The sequence below is a fragment of the Leuciscus leuciscus genome (assembly GCF_965113295.1).
Source record: "Leuciscus leuciscus genome assembly, chromosome: 15".
NCBI classification, from domain to species: Eukaryota; Metazoa; Chordata; class Actinopteri; order Cypriniformes; family Leuciscidae; genus Leuciscus; species Leuciscus leuciscus.
The window spans coordinates 87,449-106,859 of record NC_138739.1 but is presented as its reverse complement, the minus strand read 5'-3'; the positions used below and the strand labels follow the sequence as shown (position 1 = coordinate 106,859).

The following is a 19,411-nucleotide window of genomic DNA, read 5'->3' as shown; positions in this document are numbered from 1 at the left end:
CAGGAAAATACTGACATGCATTACTGTGGGGGATTCTCCTGGTAAAAGATTCCCCAAAGGTTGCTCTGTTCCCTCACCTTAAATACCAGATCAGAACAGAAGGGGGGTTAAGCAAATATTGTTTAGAGTTGTTTGGGCCAATCCATGTACCCTAGGGGGGTAGCACCTGGTTTCAGGAGATATCGTAAACAGATATCAGCCAGAGAGGAGATACAGGATTTTCCTAAGTTCTCAATCTTTTTCATTAAACCAATGACTGCAATGAAATTAAGACCATTTTACCAATCGCACTGCGACCATTTAAATGACACCAAACATGTAAAGGAAAAGCAACATATTCACAAGATACACCATATGTGTTATAGACATTCCTTGAGGAGGGAGAGGGGGGATGAGTTGAAGTCAAACAAGGGGACAATGAGATAAGTTTGGGCGGGACAAGATTCTGTGCTCTGTCTTTGCTATCTTCTGTCCAGGGTGCATTTTACTGCTTTATTGCAGGGTGAGTTTTGTTTTAACAGGAAAATCAGTTCTTACAGTTGCAGTCTTCCACAGTTCCCTTTCTGTGTTGGTTTGTAGAATACTGGACCTGGTCTCCAGCATCTGCAAAACATAACAGTAATGTAACCACTAAAACAGAGAGGAGGACAGTTACATTCTGAAGAAAAAAAAGAAAAAAAACCCTGCTTAACCAGTTTCTTAACTTACCCGTCTCTTTCTTTGACGGTTCTTTGCAATGTTCCTCATAGTGTTTCTTTTCTGGGCCTTTTCAGCCTGATGAGCCAAAGAATACTTTCTCCGCAAAGTCTCAAAATACGTCTTGCAACCTGTTGAATAAATTATAAATAAATGTAATGCCAATAAAACTAATTAAAACAGAGGACATTAAAATGATTACAACATATTTAAGATTACCTTTTACACATTCAGGGTCAACGTCTGTAAAAGTTGTCCTTAATTCTTCGAAGAGATAAGTGGTCACAGCCAGGTTATGTGATGAATTTATTCTGGGGGAAAAAGTTGCAGGCATCATTAATGAAATTCAGTTTAAGTATTTCAAATCCATATAGTAGTAGATTAAACTAACATTTACAGTATACAATACGCAGTCTTACCCGGTTTGTGGATCGTATTTGTGTGGGTTGTTCTCTGAATTATGGAGGCGCTTTACAGATTCCTGTAAAGTTTGAAATTAAAAAGCGTTTAAATGGATTCACAATCTGCAAGAACCACAAAACTGAATTTTCAGTTTGAATAAGTTGTCCATCACAGTAAACATAAGAGACAAAACATATCAGTTCATAAATCTTTAAGACGTCACGCAGCGCCTCTGATATCTTTCCGCCTTCTGCCTATACAAGGCCACCAGTGCAGGTGTATGTTGGTCAAGCACAGCATAGAACTGGTTCCGTATGTTGACGTTTGTGATGCGTTGGAACTCGGCACAAAGCTACAAAACCAAATACAACAAAAATAATTATATAAAAAGACTAATACTCGATTTGCAACAGAAAACACATTTGTGATGCAACATGTTCTGTTAAAATACATTGTTGAGCAACATGGTCACATGCAAAGTGATAGTTCTTACACACAGAGAATAGTGGCATTTGCTGTTCCATTTGAATGTGATACATATTCAAAATTTGGCAGTGAAATATGTGTGAAGACTGGCAGAAAAGAGAAGCGAGTCTGTTTTACCTGTGATTCAATCCGAAGAGCCGGCCATTTCCCCAAGAAGTCCTTCACCTGCACAGATAAAACAATCAATATGAAACCAGTCAAATTATGCAATCAACCTCTTTACAAATTAATGATACAAAATTTCAACTGAATGTAACTTACCGATAAAGTTGCTCTCTGGTGACAATGTAGGTCTGCACATGCACACAAAAACAGACAGCAAGAGATTTCATTTTTAAGAGACGTTTGATTGATGATAATGAATTAGGCACCAAATAAAAGAAATGGTGAAAAATATTTACAGCCTAAATTAACATTTGAGACACCTTGATTTTGGGGATGCTCACTGCACTCCTTCCACTTAAACCTATAATAAAAAAAGACGTTTGTAAAGGTTTAACCTGTTAAGCTGCAACCCCACTTTTGAAAAATCCCCAGAAATGACATACCCAAACTGAAACAGATACAGTTCATGAACCCTTTGTACTAAAAGCACAAGTATGATCTCATTTGAAAGCTGACACCTGGCAGTTTATTGTAAATGTAGAATTAATTATTGTCATTGTTACGTCCCTTTTTGATTTTAGATAGGGGTAAGGGAGTATAACATTTAAATAAAGATGTGCGTATAACTTAATATGAAGGACCGGGCAATAAAAGGAAAAAGATCAACACAAAAACTCCGCTCAAAAGTATTTATTTTACAGAACCCAAAAGTGAAAGAATGAAGAGAAAATAATATTTACAATATGTACAAACAATGAGAAAAATTAAAATTAACAACACTAAACAAAAACAAACAAAGGTGGGAAGGCGAGCTCGAGAGATGCCAAATGAAATAAATAAATAAAACAAAACAAACTAGCTAGAAGATGAATGCAACTAAACTAACAACCAAACGAAAAATGTAGAAAAGAAAAATCTTGGGCGTCAAGACGCCCTAACAAAACTACACTAACTACAATATAACAAAAACTTACAGGATGTGGCACTCTCCTAAACTAGTGTGTCTAATACAATTCAAAATTGTCCTACGTGGTGCGCATTGTATGTCGCGTGACTTACTAAACCTGCTCCCTCCTTCCCAGCCTCACATGCACCGTGATGACTGAACAAGGATGAACAGTAAAACAAACAAAAACACTTCACAACCACTATGACAATTTGATTAATACAAACGATAGACACACAGAAAACACCAGCAAGCCAAACAAATGCAAAAGTCAAAGTGAGCCAAAAAGCTGGGGACGTGGAAGAGATACGGGTATTTGAGGAAGGTGGAAGAATGTGATTGGATGGGTGAACCGAGACGTCATCATCCTGCAGGAAAACTGACAGGCTGTAGATTGATCCAATGAGTATCTGAAACACACACACACCCACACACCGCAATAACAACAAACTACCCACATATCCCTATTACAACACTCTAAATACGTACACGTACGTAACAGTCATAATGAAAAAAAATGTTATAAATAGCTTAAAAGTTTTGTAAAGTTATTAGAAATTAATTTTTATGAAACATCCTCATAAAAATAAAATTGAAGTTGGCACTGTAGCAATCTAGAAATGCACTACAGCTAAAGCCACGTCTAAACATTTTATGTTTAAAATCTGAAGATAATAAGTCCAAAACTCTGTATTTAGTTAAATGTTTTTCAAGACCATGTCAAATGACTTTATTTTGATTTGACTCTAAAATGCAACTGATGTTTATTGTCATCTTCTAAGCATCTATCCAGTATATTGTCTTTATTGTTTTGTCGTGCAAACGATCCCCATTCAGTCTCCCCCTGCACACATTCACACCTCTCCAGCCTGGTTATGGCTCTAAATATGCATTTCTTTTGTCTGCATTATAGTTACTAATGACTGGCTATTCACAGGGTATTCATAGGGTTTCAGTCCCTAATTTCTTTTCTCAAAGTTCACCTCACATTTTAAACTGTATAAAATGCATTTCTTGAATAAAGAAACATTTCAGTAAGCATTCAAAAAATCATAAAAGTATAACTGCTAGTGGCAGGTGCACCTAGGGCTAGCTAGCATGTTAGCTTAGTACACCATTAATACACGACAATTTATGAGATTAAAACCATGTCTGTGCTCCAAACTTACTTTATAACGCAAGTCGAGTATTTTAAATAATCTTCTGTGATCTAATTTGGCTTCAGATAAAAAAATCAGACAGAAAATATATTATTTGGTAGTATTCTGCACAATGATAATCTATATAGATTAGCATTACATTATAAATATAATCCATTATTATGAAAATACCTGGCATGGCTTGAAAAACACAGGTAACTCAAATATCATTGCAATCATGTTTATTGTCTTCAAAACATCTTTATCTGCATGTTACAGCGTGATCTCTGTAGCTTTGTGTATATCAGTGACGTCCTGGAATGTCGCATGATCATGGCTCTTCTTCATGTTCCATATATGGACTATTACTGTGCATATAGCGCCCTCAGGCTATTGGTATGAATTGAAAACACAGTATCAGAGTATCTGTTCTGCCCTTTGGGTATTCTCCTTGTTAGAGTAATTAGGACCTCTAGCGGTCATGTATGGTATTGCAGGCTGAATCAGGAAGTTAGTTTATTAGTCAAAGCACATGGTGAAGATCGTTCCAGCTGCAATTATCCTGTTATGTTTCGATTTCTCCTAAGCAAGAACTGCCTGTAAGTAGTTTATGTATTTTCTGTTTACTGTATTTCTAATAATAGATTTGAGCTAATTTCATGTTGATGTAAAACTATATTTGAGTATAAATCTTTGATTTCAATTCGTGAACTGATTGTTTACTGAGACACTTTACTGAAAAGACTATATTTCATTGTAATTAAGCTTGTTAGTATTTGTATGAGGCACAATTTCGCCTTATTGTATTTTTTGTGCTTATTTTCAGTTTCACTCCTTTGTTCATGTCTTCATGCTCAAGAGTCTCAATTAAACAGAGCTAAGAAACAATATTCTGACTCACATGTTCTTCATGACTGGAGTTTAGCTGACTGTCTAATTTTGGTTAAGAACATCAATTGGAGGACAGTACAGTGAAAAGGCATCTTTAGTTGGAAAAATTACGACGTTGATTATGTGCAAAGAATGAGCACCATGGATGATAATAAGGATGTCGACAGAGCTTCGCAGAAAAGTGCAGGCAGCAGTCTTACATCAGTTTCAACAGCTAGCGCAGCAGCGAGGGCCCGTGCGAAGGCAGAAGCAGCACGAGTCCGTGCATCCTTTGCTGAAAAAGAAGCTAAGTTAAAAATTGAACAAGCAGAGAAGGAAGCAAAAGCCCTTCTTGAGAAAACCAGACTCACAGCTGAATTGGATGCTTTAACACTCCAGAGGGAGGCAGCAGCCGCTGTAGCACAGGCAGAAATATTAGAGGCAGCCGAGGAACAGTTAAAGGTAAAGGACGACAAAGGTGCTCAAAGATCATTAAAGGAAGAAAGTATACAGCGCACAAAAGACTATGTTATACAGCAATCTGAGTTACAAACACATTCGCGCCGTCATGACTTTGCACCTGTCAAGCATGAGGAAAGCTTAGTAACGTGGGACAAGCAACTTGAATCGTTACCACTTAGCCCTCATACAGAAAACCAGTTTAAACCACCAAAGAGATGCCTTGCCATGTCTGATTCCTACTTTTCACCTCTAAAAATGAGCTCTAACATGGCAGAGACTAATAACGAACACTGGCCACATCCTCAGTCAGGTGTTCGTCCTAGTCTGAATGTCACAGCTAAACCTTATAATCCTCTTCACTATGCTTCCCAAGCTGAATCGGTCAAAGACCCCCCAATGACAGAGTTCGTAAAGTTTCTGGCAAGACGTGAATTGGTGACAACAGGGCTCCGTCAGTTTGACGACAGACCCGAAAGTTTCAGAGCGTGGCAGTCCTCATTCTTAAATGCCATAAAAGAGCTCGACATCTCAGCCAGCGAAGAGTTGGACCTTTTAAGTAAGTGGCTAGGCAAGGAATCAGGCCATTACGTCAACAGAATACGTCTCATGCATGTTAACAATCCTGAAGTTGCTCTTAGGAAAGCCTGGGATAGGCTGGTCGAGTGCTATGCTTCACCTGAGATAATTGAAGATGCGCTGTTCAAGAAATTGGATACGTTTACAAAAATTTACAACAACGACCCTGTGAGACTTAGGGAACTTGGAGATCTCCTCATGGAGATCTTATCAGCGAAGCAAGACGGATATCTGCCTGGATTGGCCTTTTTAGATACCGCTCGAGGAATCAGTCCTATAGTAGCAAAGCTCTCATACCCTCTTCAAGAAAAATGGGTATCCCAAGGATCCAGGTTCAAAGCAGAACACAATGGGTTTTTCCCCCCTTTTTCATTCTTTGCTGAGTTTATTTGCAATGAGGCACGCATCAGGAACGACCCTAGTTTCTCACTCACTCGTTCTAGCGATATCCATTCTAAAGAAAGATCAATTCTAAGGACGGCAAAAATTCCATTGTCAACTCATAAAACTGATGTTCTCAGTGAAAGGAAAGTAGAGGATCCTGGAAAATACTGCCCAATACACCATAGGCCACACCCTTTAAAAAAGTGTCGCACTTTCAGAGCCAAACCTATTGAGGAGAGAAAATCCTTCCTCCGTGACAATGGAATATGCTACAAGTGTTGCACGTCCACTACTCATTTGGCCAAAGACTGCAAGTTAACTGTCAAGTGTAGTGAATGCGAGAGTAATCGTCATGTCACAGTCATGCACCCTGGTCCACCTTGTCAAGTACCTGAGTATTCTACCCCACAATTGAGCTGCGGAGAAGGAGATGACAATGAATTGTCAACATCCACAGTGACGTCACACTGTACCGAGATCTGTGGAAAGGGGCAGCCAGGGAAATCATGTTCTAAAATTTGCTTGGTGGATGTGTTCCCTCAGAATCAACCTGAGAAGGTTGTCAAAATGTATGCAGTACTCGACGATCAGAGTAATCGCTCACTGGCAAAAAGTGATTTCTTTGAACTGTTCGGTATAGATAGTGAACCTTCCTCTTATTCCCTTCGGACATGTGCTGGAGTGTCCAATATGTGTGCCAGGAAGGCCGAAGGTTTCATGATCTCACCGGCTACAGGAAGCGCTTCCTTTGCTCTACCACAACTCATAGAGTGCAATCAAATACTGGCCAGCAGATGCGAGATTCCCACTCCGAATGTAGCCATGAATCACTCTCACTTGAGGTCAGTTGCAAGCCAAATTCCCAAACTCGATCCCAACGCTCAGATCCTTCTCTTATTAGGGAGAGACATCATTAGGGTGCACAAGGTCAGACAACAAATCAATGGCCCACATGATGCACCCTTTGCCCAAAGGTTAGACTTGGGTTGGGTGATAGTTGGTGAGGTATGTTTAGGAAGCGCCCATATACCTAGTGTGAGCACCTTCAGGACCAATATATTAGAGAATGGTCGCACCACTTACCTTTCACCCTGCACCAGTTACATGAACCTCAAAGAGGAAGCTCTTTACAGCGGGGAGCCAAAAGCACACAAAGACATCAGGTACAGAACCTCAGAAAACAGCCTTGGTTGTGATGTGTTCCAAAGAACTGAGAACGATAATAAACTAGCGCCATCCATTGAGGACACAACATTCTTAAGGATCATGAATTCAGAGGTTTACAAGGATGAAGGAAACAGTTGGGTCGCCCCATTGCCCTTCAGAGAGCCAAGACAAATACTTCCCAACAATCGTCTACAGGCTCTTAATAGATTCCGTTCTCTGCAGCGTACTCTTACTAAGAAACCAGAGATGGAAAAACAGTTTGTCTCTTTCATGAAGAAAATTCTGGAGAACGACCATGCTGAACCCGCACCACCACTGAAGGAAGGAGAGGAGTGTTGGTTCCTACCGATCTTTGCAGTTTACCACTCAAAAAAGCCAGATCAAATCAGGGTGGTTTTTGACTCCAGTGCCCAACATCATGGCATCTCCCTCAACAACGTCTTGTTAACGGGCCCCGATCTGAATAATAATTTGCTGGGAGTCCTCCTTCGATTCCGTAAGGAGCTTGTAGCCATCACAGCTGACATCCAACAAATGTTCCATTGTTTCAAAGTCAGAAAGGACCATCGTAACTTTCTTAGGTTCCTCTGGTTTCGAGACAGCGACCCAACAAAGGATGTCATAGAGTACCGTATGAAGGTACATGTTTTTGGCAATAGCCCTTCTCCGGCCGTTGCCATTTACGGGCTAAGACGAGCTGCTAGCGAGGGTGAGAAGGTACATGGCACAGATACTCGACACTACGTGGAAAGACACTTCTACGTGGATGATGGGCTTGTGTCCCTACCTACTGATGAGCAGGCAGTGAGTCTCCTTCAAAGAACACGAGCATCTTTAGCTGAATCGAACCTTCATTTGCACAAGATTGCCTCAAATAGTCCAGTTGTTATGCAAGCCTTTCCTCAAGAGGAACATGCTAAGACTATAAAGGACTTAGACCTTAGTGGAGACGTTCCCTCTATACAGCGGACTCTTGGGTTGTGCTGGGAGATAGCAAGCGACACCTTCACCTTTGATGTGTCATCTGTCGGCAAATCATTCACAAAACGTGGCGTGCTGTCCACTGTGAACAGTATCTTTGATCCACTCGGCATAGTGTCTCCAGTCGCCATACAAGGCAGAGCTCTGCTACGAGACCTCTCAAACTTCACCTCAGAATGGGATGCTTTACTTCCTGAAGAAAAGAGAGCAGAGTGGGAAACATGGCAAGACTCCCTCCAAGGCCTGAAGCAACTTCATATTCCTCGAACCTATTCCTCAATTTCTCTCTCTGAGTCAAAACTTGCAGAACTGTGCATTTTCTCTGATGCCTCCACTAAAGCAATTGGTGCGGTGGCTTACCTCAAGGTCACTGATCATGATGGTAGCAGTGATGTCGGATTTGTCCTAGGTAAAGCTAAACTAGCACCTCAACACAAACCTACTATTCCGCGTCTCGAACTCTGTGCTGCAGTATTGGCAGTTGAAATTGCTGACCTGATTCGCCATGAGATGGATCTCAGATTGCATGCTATAAGATTCTACTGTGACAGCAAAGTAGTCTTAGGGTACATACACAACGAGACGAAGCAGTTTTATGTGTATGTGCATAACAGAGTTCAACGAATTCGCCAATCTTCAAGGCCAGATCAATGGGTTTATGTACCAACTGAACTCAACCCAGCTGACCATGCTTCTAGAGGAGTTGCTGCATCTCAACTTAATAATACAGCATGGCTCAGGGGACCTACTTTTCTCTCCAAACCAAATACATGCTTGCAGGAAGAGCCTGAATCCTACGAACTTGTCTGTCCAGAAGATGATGTTGAGATAAGACGTGATGTCCTCAGTTATTGCACACAAGTTAGACTTAATGGCTTAGGGACAGAAAGATTCAAGAGATTCTCTACCTGGATAACCCTTGTAAGAGCCATTACCCTTTTGATCCACATCGTTCACACGATCAAATCCAAGAGTTGTTCTAAAGAACATGTAGGGTGGCATTGGTGCAATAAACTTCGAACCTCACAAGAGTATTCACTAGCCTGGACCGCCATTTTGAGAGCAACTCAACTTGAGAGCTTTCCTATGGAATATGCAGCTCTTTCCGACAAGAAAGCCCTATCAAAGAACAGCCCTCTCGTAAAACTTAATCCCGTTCTCAAAGAAGGCTTGATCAGAATTGGAGGAAGATTGAAAAATTCTCCATTAAGCTCCAATGAAATGAACCCCTTGGTTCTAACCAAGCACAATTACATCTCCATCCTGTTAGTGCGTCACTACCATGAGAAAGTAGAACATCAAGGGCGTCATTTTACAGAGGGAGCCTTGAGAAGAGCTGGTTTCTGGATTATCGGAGGGAAAAGGCTGATTAGCTCAGTCTTACACCATTGCGTTACTTGCCGTAAGCTCCGTGGGAAAATGGAGGAACAAATTATGGCAGACTTACCTCCTGAGCGCCTAAACATAAGTCCCCCGTTTACTTATGTGGGATTGGATGTTTTTGGACCTTGGATGGTCAGAGCGAGACGCACTAGAGGTGGTCATGCGGAGAGCAAGCGCTGGGCTATATTGTTTACTTGCATGAGCACGAGAGCAGTGCATATTGAGGTAATCGAATCAATGGATGCTTCCAGCTGCATCAATGCTCTGAGGCGATTCTTCGCCATTCGAGGACCTGCAAAGCAGCTGAGGTCTGATTGCGGCACAAACTTTGTGGGAGCAAGTAAAGAGCTAGGACTAAGCAAGCTGGCACAGGAGGAAAGGGTTTCTGGATATTTGAGGGAGCAGAGCTGTTCTTGGGAGTTCAACCCTCCTCATTCTTCACATAGAGGAGGTTCATGGGAACGAATGATTGGAGTGGCCCGCAGAATTCTCGATTGTATCCTACTAAGAGAACATACTGCTTTCTCCCATGAGGTCTTATGCACGCTTATGGCCGAAGTTTCAGCCATCATCAACGCCAGACCTCTCATTCCTGTATCAAGTGACCCACAGTCTCCATTCATCTTGACTCCAGCAATGCTGCTTACCCAGAAGGGAGCAGTCCCACCTCCTCCAGGAGAATTTGGTGACAAGGATCTTCTTCTTAAACAATGGAGACAAGTACAAGCCTTGGCCAATGAGTTCTGGCTCCGCTGGAAAAGGGAGTACCTTCCAACCCTACAGAGTCGCAGGAAATGGAATGAGACACGTCGCAACTTGCAAGAAGGTGATGTTGTCTTATTGAAGGAGAACCAAGCTGCTCGTAATACATGGCCTATGGCAGTGGTCACGTCTGCTATTCATAGCCAGGATGGAAAGGTACGAACAGTTAGTTTAAGAACCACTGCTCAAGGTACTCCAAAGACCTTCACAAGGCCTGTTACGGAAGTCGTCTTACTTTTACCGTCAACTGATTGAAAGTTTATGCTAAATTGTAGCAATATGGACTGTGGTGTCATAAACACCAAGCGGGGAGTGTTCTGCCCTTTGGGTATTCTCCTTGTTAGAGTAATTAGGACCTCTAGCGGTCATGTATGGTATTGCAGGCTGAATCAGGAAGTTAGTTTATTAGTCAAAGCACATGGTGAAGATCGTTCCAGCTGCAATTATCCTGTTATGTTTCGATTTCTCCTAAGCAAGAACTGCCTGTAAGTAGTTTATGTATTTTCTGTTTACTGTATTTCTAATAATAGATTTGAGCTAATTTCATGTTGATGTAAAACTATATTTGAGTATAAATCTTTGATTTCAATTCGTGAACTGATTGTTTACTGAGACACTTTACTGAAAAGACTATATTTCATTGTAATTAAGCTTGTTAGTATTTGTATGAGGCACAATTTCGCCTTATTGTATTTTTTGTGCTTATTTTCAGTTTCACTCCTTTGTTCATGTCTTCATGCTCAAGAGTCTCAATTAAACAGAGCTAAGAAACAATATTCTGACTCACATGTTCTTCATGACTGGAGTTTAGCTGACTGTCTAATTTTGGTTAAGAACATCAATTGGAGGACAGTACAGTATCTAAGCGCTCATAATGATTACATCGACGCATTTAGGTATAAATTCAATAAATATTATTCCTGTCTATAGAAATCTGATGTAAACCTATGAGAATATATCGATATTTCTCCAAATCTGCACATTTTTGAGCTAAAGCCCTGAAGGACGTTGTTTTTGAATCGCTGTCATGACGACGGCACAGAAGTTTTTTATGAATGAAAGCGGCTGACGCTCATAATTCATATTAAAGGTATCGACTCATTTTTTCATTTCATAACTCCTGACACAAATTAAGAAATAACCGTCGCTATAAGTTTCTCAGAATACAATAGTGGTCAAATACTGAAACTTGAGTCTTATATCTTTTTAATGATGTATAGTTTGTCAAGGTATAACATTAAATCTGATAGTAACTTTGAACTATATATAAAAAAAAACGCTTCAGTGCACCCGCGCACTGGCAACGGTTAACAGGTTAATCATTTAACCATTTTGTAACTTCTTCTTCTTTTTCTTTCGGCTGCTCCCATTAGGGGTCGCCACAGCGGATCATCCGTCTCCATACCACCCTGTCCTCTACATCTGCCTCTTTTACACCAACTACCTGCATGTCTTCCCTCACCACATCCATGAACCTCCTCCTTGGTCTTCCTCTTTTCCTCCTTCCTGGTGGCTCCATCCTCAGCATTCTCCTACCAATATAATTCATGTCCCTCCTCTGCACATGTCCAAACCATCTCAATCTCGCCTCCCTCACCTTGTCACCAAAACGTCCAACATGCACTGTCCCTCTAATAAACTCATTTCTAATCTTGTCCATCCTCGTCACTCCCAACAAAAACCTTAACATCTTCAGCTCTGCTTCCTCCAGCTCCGCCTCCTGCCTTTTACTCAATGCCACTGTCTCTAATCCATACAACATCGCAGGTCTCACCACAGTCCTATAAACTTTTCCTTTCATTCTTGCAGATACTCTACTATCACAAATCACTCCTGTCACTCTTCTCCACCCACTCCACCCTGCCTGCACTCTTTTCTTCACTTCCCTAACACTCTCTCCATTACTTTGCACTGTTGACCCCAGGTACCTGAACTCCTCCACCTTCTTCACCTCTTCTCCCTGTAACCGCACCACTCCACTGCCCTCCCTCTCATTTACGCACATGTACTCTGTCTTACTCCTACTGACTTTCATTCCCCTCCTCTCCAGCACATACCTCCACCTCTCCAGGCTCTTCTCAACCTGCTCACTACTCTCACCACAAATCACAATATCATCTGCAAACATCATAGTCCAGGGAGACTCCTGTCTGACCTCGTCCGTCAACCTGTCCATCACCACTGCAAACAGGAAAGGGCTCAGGGCCGATCCTTGATGCAGTCCAACCTTCACCTTGAACCAGTCTGTCGTTCCTACTGCACACTTCACTGCAGTCACACTGTCCTCATACATGTCCTGCACCACCCTCACATACTTCTCTGACACACCTGACTTCCTCATACAATACCACAACTCCTCTCTTGGCACTCTGTCGTACGCTTTCTCTAAATCCACAAATACACAATGCAGCTCCTTCTGTCCTTCTCTATACTTCTCCATCAACGTTCTCAAAGCAAATAAGGCATCTGTGGTGCTCTTCCTCGGCATGAAACCATACTGTTGCTCACAGATGGTCACCTCTTCTCTCAGCCTGGCTTCCACTACTCTTTCCCATAACTTCATGGTGTGACTGATCAACTTAATTCCCCTGTAGTTACTGCAGTTCTGCACATCTCCCTTATGCTTAAAGATCGGTACCAGCACACTCCTTCTCCATTCCTCAGGCATCCTCTCACCTTCCAAAATCTTGTTGAACAATCTGGTTAAAAACTCCACTGCCATCTCTCCTAAACTTCTTCATGCTTCTATCGGTATGTCATCTGGTCCAACCGACTTTCCACTCTTCATCCTCTTAATTGCAGCTCTCACTTCCTCCTTACTAATCCTATCCACTTCCTGCTTTACTAACACCACATCATCCAACCTTCTCTCTCTCTCATTTTCCTCGTTCATCAGCTGCTCAAAATACTCCCTCCATCTTCTCAACAAACTCTCCTCACTAGTCAACACATTTCCATCTCCATCCTTTATTGCTCTAACTTGCAACACATCCTTCCCAGCTCGATCTCTCTGCCTGGCCAGTCGGTACAAATCCTTTTCTCCTTCCTTAGTGTTCAACCTCTCATACAGCTCCTCGTATGCCTTTTCCTTGGCTTTCGCCACATCCCTCTTTACCTGTTGCCGCATCTCCTTGTACTCCTGCCTACTTTTCTCATCACCCTGTCGATCCCACTTTTGTTTTGCTAACCTCTTTCCCCTTATGCTCCCCTGCACTTCCTCATTCCACCACCACGTCTCCTTGTCTTCCTTTATATTTCCAGATGTCACACCAAGTACCTTTCTAGCTGCCTCCCTCATCACTCCTGCGGTAGTTTCCCAATCATCCAGCACCTCTTCACCACCACCGAGCCTCTGTCTGACCTCTTCCCTGAACCTCACACTACAGTCTTCCTCCTTCAGTTTCCACCATCTTATTCTTCTTTCAGTCCTTACTCTCCTCCTCTTCTTCTTCGCCTCCAAAACCATCCTACAGACCACCATCCAATGCTGTCTAGCTACACTGTCCCCTGCCAACACCTTACAGTCTCCAATCTCCTTCAGGTTGCATCTCCTACATAGAACATAGTCCACCTGTGTGCACCTTCCTCCACTCTTATAGGTCACCCTATGATCCTCCTTCTTCTTAAAATACGTATTCACCACTGCCATTTCCATCCTTTTAGCAAAATCTACCACCATCTGCCCTTCCACATTTCTCTCCTTTAGGCCATACCTACCCATAACCTTCTCATCACCTCTGTTCCCCTCACCTACATGTCCATTAAAGTCTGCCCCAATCACCAATCGTTCATTTCTAGGTACACCATCTACCACTTCATCTAATTCACTCCAGAATCTTTCCTTCTCCTCCATCTCACAGCCGACTTGTGGAGCATAGGCACTGATGACATTTATCATCATCCCTTCAACTTCCACCTTCACGATCATCACCCTATCAGAAACTCTCTTCACCTCCACTACACTCTTACTGTACTCTTCCTTCAGAATCACCCCTACACCATTTCTCTTTCCATCCACACCATGATAGAACAGTTTAAACCCACCTCCAATGTTTCTGGCCTTACTCCCTTTCCACTTGGTCTCCTGAACACACAACATATCTACCCTTCTCCTCTCCATCATATCAGCTAACTCTCTCCCTTTACCAGTCATAGTGCCAACATTTAAAGTACCAACCCGAACCTCCACTCTCCTACACTTCTCCTTTCCCTGTCGCCTCTGTAGACGTCGTCCTCCTCTCCTCCTCCTCCTTCGGCCAACAATAGCCCAATTTCCACCGGTACCCTGATGGCTAACGATACCTGTGGCGGTCGTTGTTAACCCGGGCCTCGACCGATCCGGTATGAAATTCTTATTCGTGACCCGCATATTTGATTTGGCACATGTTTTACGCTGGATGCCCTTCCTAACGCAACCCTCCCCATTTATCCGGGCTTGGGACCGGCACTAAGAGTGCACTGGCTTGTGCCTCCCTAATGGCTGGGTTCCATTTTGTAACATTTAGTTTATTTAACGTTACGGTGAGACACACAAGGCGTTTTATCCTATAGAACCATAATATACCAAAACACAATATAAATTAACAAAATACATAATTTTTATTAGCTAACGTAACGTTAGATGTAATCCAAATCTTTATAATCCATACGCAAGCAAGAAACAGATCCAAATTCAGCCCTTCATCCACATCCAGCGATCTCCATCTCTCAGCAGCGACCGTAAATGTCAAATCCCGCGCTCGTGATGAATTTAAATTCAAAAATTGCGCCCTCGAGAAGCGTTACGACATGTTTTCCGGCAGTGATATCAAACGCTCATTGGCTCTCGCCTGCTTCGTCACAGATTGCAGCATGCCGTGTTTCAGTTGAAACAACATTGAAATGCAGAAGCGTGCACGCCGTCTTCATGCAGAGGGAAGCTGGGTTAACATTTTCATGGTTTAATAACTTAAATTCTGCTCTGTCCAAAACTATTATATACTGCCAGAGAGGACGGCAACACATCGTCATTTGAGCGACTTTTGGTACCGATTTACATTTTCGCAATACATTATTATCATTACACATCTGTTGTTTTTCTTCATAATGGTTATGGGTAGGTTTAGGGGCAGGAGTAGGATTAATGTTAGTGGCTCAAAATATTTAATGCTTAATGCTTTAATAAAATTGGCATTTCCCTACACATCTCTGTCCATAAAGTGTTTTATTCTTTTTATATTCTGTATAAAATGAGTCATTTATATTTAGGTTTGGGAGTAGGGTTAAGGGAACTTGCATTTATCTATAAAACAGTATAAGGGAAATGATACAGATATCTTTATGATTCGTAAACGTTTTGTAGCTGTGAATTCGTAATAATTCTACGTTGCAGACATGTCTGTATCATACGTTTCAGCATCTATCCAAACGTAAAAACGTGTTCTCAATCTGTTGATAGGTTATAGACTTTCTACTGATATAAACTGTTTTTCACTTTAATTAGATAGTCCTAAAATGTATCTACTAACACTTAGTGGATAATGTCTATTAACCCTCTGAGGTCGGCAATCACGCCGGCGTGATCTGTTCGCTTTTTTCCTTATGAGTTGAATTGAGACCCTAAATACTCTTTTGACTTTGATTTTACAAAACAAGTTTCATACATCAATCGATTCTGTTAAATGTGTATTATTTTTGTGTATACTCACAATAAAAACAAAGTGTTGTGCTTTTTGCCAAATAAAGAAAAATAAACACGAGGCGAGTTCTGCCTTCTCTCTGTCCGTGTAGTCCATTCTGAAACGCGTCCAAAAATGAACAATAACTCAGCGAATACTCAGTCAAACAGGCATACAGACACACAGGCATGAAGCTTGAATTCTCTTCTTTTAAATGAAGTAATTTATATAAAAAACAAATATTCTCATCTTGTGAAATCTGTATTAAAAGAGAGCGATTCCAGTCGACCTCATTACAGCTCATTCAAATGTAATGTGACTCCACCCACGGAGAGCGCGCGCTATTCAAACGCAAATGGCTGAGGCAATCCAAGCGCAATCCTGTGAACGCCCCCATATCAGCTCGAGAAAACACACAAGTTTATTCAGATCATTACTTGTTTACACCGTCTCGCAGCGCTGTGAGGAATAATAATAATGGAAAATGTCCCTCAGAAGTGCGGGTATATCGAGGAGCGAGCTGAGGAATACTAGTAAGTTTTTTCCTTCTCACGTGAATTTCTTCACGTGGGTTTCTGTTTATGAATGAATAAACGGCAGAGATGCGCGCTGTTTACCACAGCTGGCAAAGACAGTTTAAATTTAAATCGCGTGTGTGAATGAATGATGATGTTTTAGCAAACTGTATTGCTATACTGAGATGAGTAAAAATCGACTGAAATATGTTGAAATAAAATGTAGGCTATTTGTATAAGCAACGTATTAAACTGCAAATTAACAATATGCCCTAATATTTCATGAAAACAACGTTACAGTCAGGCGAAATATGAAAGACAACATCTTGTTGACTAGATTTGGGTACAGTTTTTACTGTAGAATATACTGCCACGTCAAATAAGCTTTTGTTTAGCAATTTCTATATATAAAATACTATTAAATACTATAAAATGTAGGCCTATAATCATTTTTTTTTTTTTTACAAAGAAAGAGTACACTTGAAATATTGTTGAAATTGTAATTATTGTTGTAATTGTAACCTTTTTAATAAAATAGCAAAACATATTTACAAGATAGATGTAAGCAAAATCTTAAATGGTCAATATAAGTCTTCTTCTAAATATATCTTTTGTCCTTGCATTGTGGCTCAGTCAGTGTCACACCTGAATGCATGGCTCATTATGCAGAGTGGGTGGGACATTGTATTCTCAGGTGTAAACCACTCCTCGTTCACGCCCCCCTCGCATATTGGCTTTCCAAGCAAAACCTGTTTTACATCAATTTAAATCAATGTATGGTTTTATGTGAACGATAAAGCAAGACTATTTTCACATAATTTTGAAGAAAAAACTCTAGGCGAGGACATCCATTAGTCAAAAGTCTTATTGACACATATTTACTATGTGTTTTGTGGCCTTATTTCAGAAATTTTAGTTTTTAGTTTTTTCAATAACCATGCATAAACATTATTCTCTCAAAAATGAAAACATGTACATACACGTGGCTCACATATTATGGTAGCCCTGTTTGTGCTTTATAGAGTGAATTTACACCTTTGCCATTAATATGTTTATAAGCAACTGAAAAAAGCACAAATGTCAGGGCATGTCAGAACATCTCAAGGGCCCCAAAAACAGCCCAGACCCCAGAGGGTTAACCCCCTGGAGTCGGCGGTATCGCCGGCGATACCAGCTCGCTTTTTTTATCAGTGTAAAAGAAACTCATAAATACTCTGTTGACTTTGATTTTTCATAGGAGTTTCGTACATCAATCGATTCTGTTAAATGTGTATTATTTTTGTGTATACTCACAATAAAAACAAAGTGTGGTGCTTTTCGCCAAATAAAGAAAAATAAACATGAAGCGAGTTCTGCCTTCTCTCTGTCAGTGTAGTCCATTCTGAAACGCGTCCGAAAATGAACTGTAACTCAGCGAATACTTCTCACACAGACACGTCTTTATGAAGCTTGAAATCTCTTCTTTTAAATTAAGTAATTTATATAAAAAACAAATGTTTTCAACTCATGTAATCCGTTTGAAAGCAAGGAGAGGTACCGTTTTTCCTTCTGCCTCATTATCTCTATAATAAGCTGCGGCCGCCCCGCCCCCGGCGCTATTCACATGGTAAATAGTTTAGGTGATATGAAAGCTTTAGCATAAGTTCTGCCGGGAAGACTCAATTACTACGTCACCTATTGCCTTCACTTCTATCCAATCATATTCTTAGGCTCATTGTATAAAAGCTCGGTACTTACACATGTTTGAGTTTGCAGATACTGAAGCGACGATTAGTTCGCAGATGCTGACGCTTCAATTCAGTTCGCAGAACGACACTGGCGTTCATTCACTTGCGTTCGATTCCAATCATAACAACACAAGTCATATCGTTGATTTGATCTCAGCCATTTTCGCGGTGCGCAAATGCACCACGCTTGCAGAGGAAACATGTGGCGGCTTTAAATCTCACGAGACAATCTCCTAACAGGGCTTTCAAGTTCAAGCTCCATTTTCAAGGCTTTCACGTTGGTACATTCCCGCGGCCACTGTTTACATCCCTATTAGGCTTCTATGATTAAATTCCATTCAGGTAAGTATATTAATTTGCTACTCTACTGCTCCCTTCATCAGCTGTAAAGTTCAATTGTGGACTCTGGTGACGCGGTAGTTTTCTTAAAAAAAAAAATAAAAAAATAAAAAAAAACCTGCCAATACATATTACAGTCTGCACCGTTACATACTGTAACGCTTTAAAAAGAAGGGACGGATAGCTCGCTGGTTGTCGCAATTGCAAGCAAAGATTAACAACATGTATATGATATCCACAGCGCAGTAGCTACTAATCTATTTCAGCGTTGTTGATTCCACGCTCTCATGGTTAATTGCAAAATATTTACAGCTGGGTTGCTGAATATAATTAAATCAAGCTTAAGAGCAACTTTATCAAATTGGCTTTATGTATATGCCATTTACAGCTCGCGCTCCTCATCTGCTCACTCACTATGTGAGAGTGCCTTTCCTTATCTGAATTCGTTATTGCTTCGGCATTTATGGAGACGGTTTTCTAATCACTTCCCGACCGCCGGTAAGATTTCGACTTTATATAGCCTATAGATTGCGCTTTAACCAATAAAAGGGGGCATTTTATCTCTGTTCATTTTCTGTAAATATAACTATCTATTATTCAAACATAAAACAAAAGCAATTAATAGTTACTGTTAAATTATAAAAAAAAACAACAACATATTTTATACATTTACAAAGGGTTTGTAAAAATTTGAAAGTGATATATGTAAATATATGTCCATATAAGAAGCAAGTTGGTTGTTGGATGTTATACGTATGCCATAGTAGACATGGTTATGAAGGGTACATGTAGGGTATATAGCAGGAGTTTTTAA

The 19,411-nt window shown here is 40.9% G+C and overlaps 1 protein-coding gene and 2 long non-coding RNA genes across 3 annotated transcripts; 2 read left to right on the top strand and 1 right to left on the bottom strand.

Annotated features, from left to right (window-relative positions):
- Positions 1–778: 778 nt before the first annotated feature.
- Positions 779–2,061, bottom strand: LOC309475860. The gene is made up of 6 exons (XR_014197872.1): positions 2,010–2,061; positions 1,846–1,877; positions 1,702–1,749; positions 1,116–1,450; positions 916–1,007; positions 779–827 (listed from the first exon to the last, which is right to left on the bottom strand). It is a non-coding gene; the product is annotated as an uncharacterized lncRNA (long non-coding RNA).
- Positions 2,062–4,199: 2,138 nt separating this feature from the next.
- LOC309475743 (uncharacterized protein) lies at positions 4,200–8,329 on the top strand (the record flags this gene model as incomplete). Its single annotated transcript, XM_082138620.1, has 3 exons — positions 4,200–4,373; positions 4,601–8,263; positions 8,307–8,329. The coding sequence occupies exons 2-3, from the start codon at positions 4,798–4,800 to the stop codon at positions 8,327–8,329; spliced, it is 3,489 nt and encodes a 1,162-aa protein (XP_081994746.1). The 5' UTR covers positions 4,200–4,373; positions 4,601–4,797.
- Positions 8,330–8,411: 82 nt separating this feature from the next.
- Positions 8,412–11,133, top strand: LOC309474849. Its single transcript, XR_014197440.1, has 2 exons — positions 8,412–10,844; positions 11,072–11,133. It is a non-coding gene; the product is annotated as an uncharacterized lncRNA (long non-coding RNA).
- Positions 11,134–19,411: the final 8,278 nt, after the last annotated feature.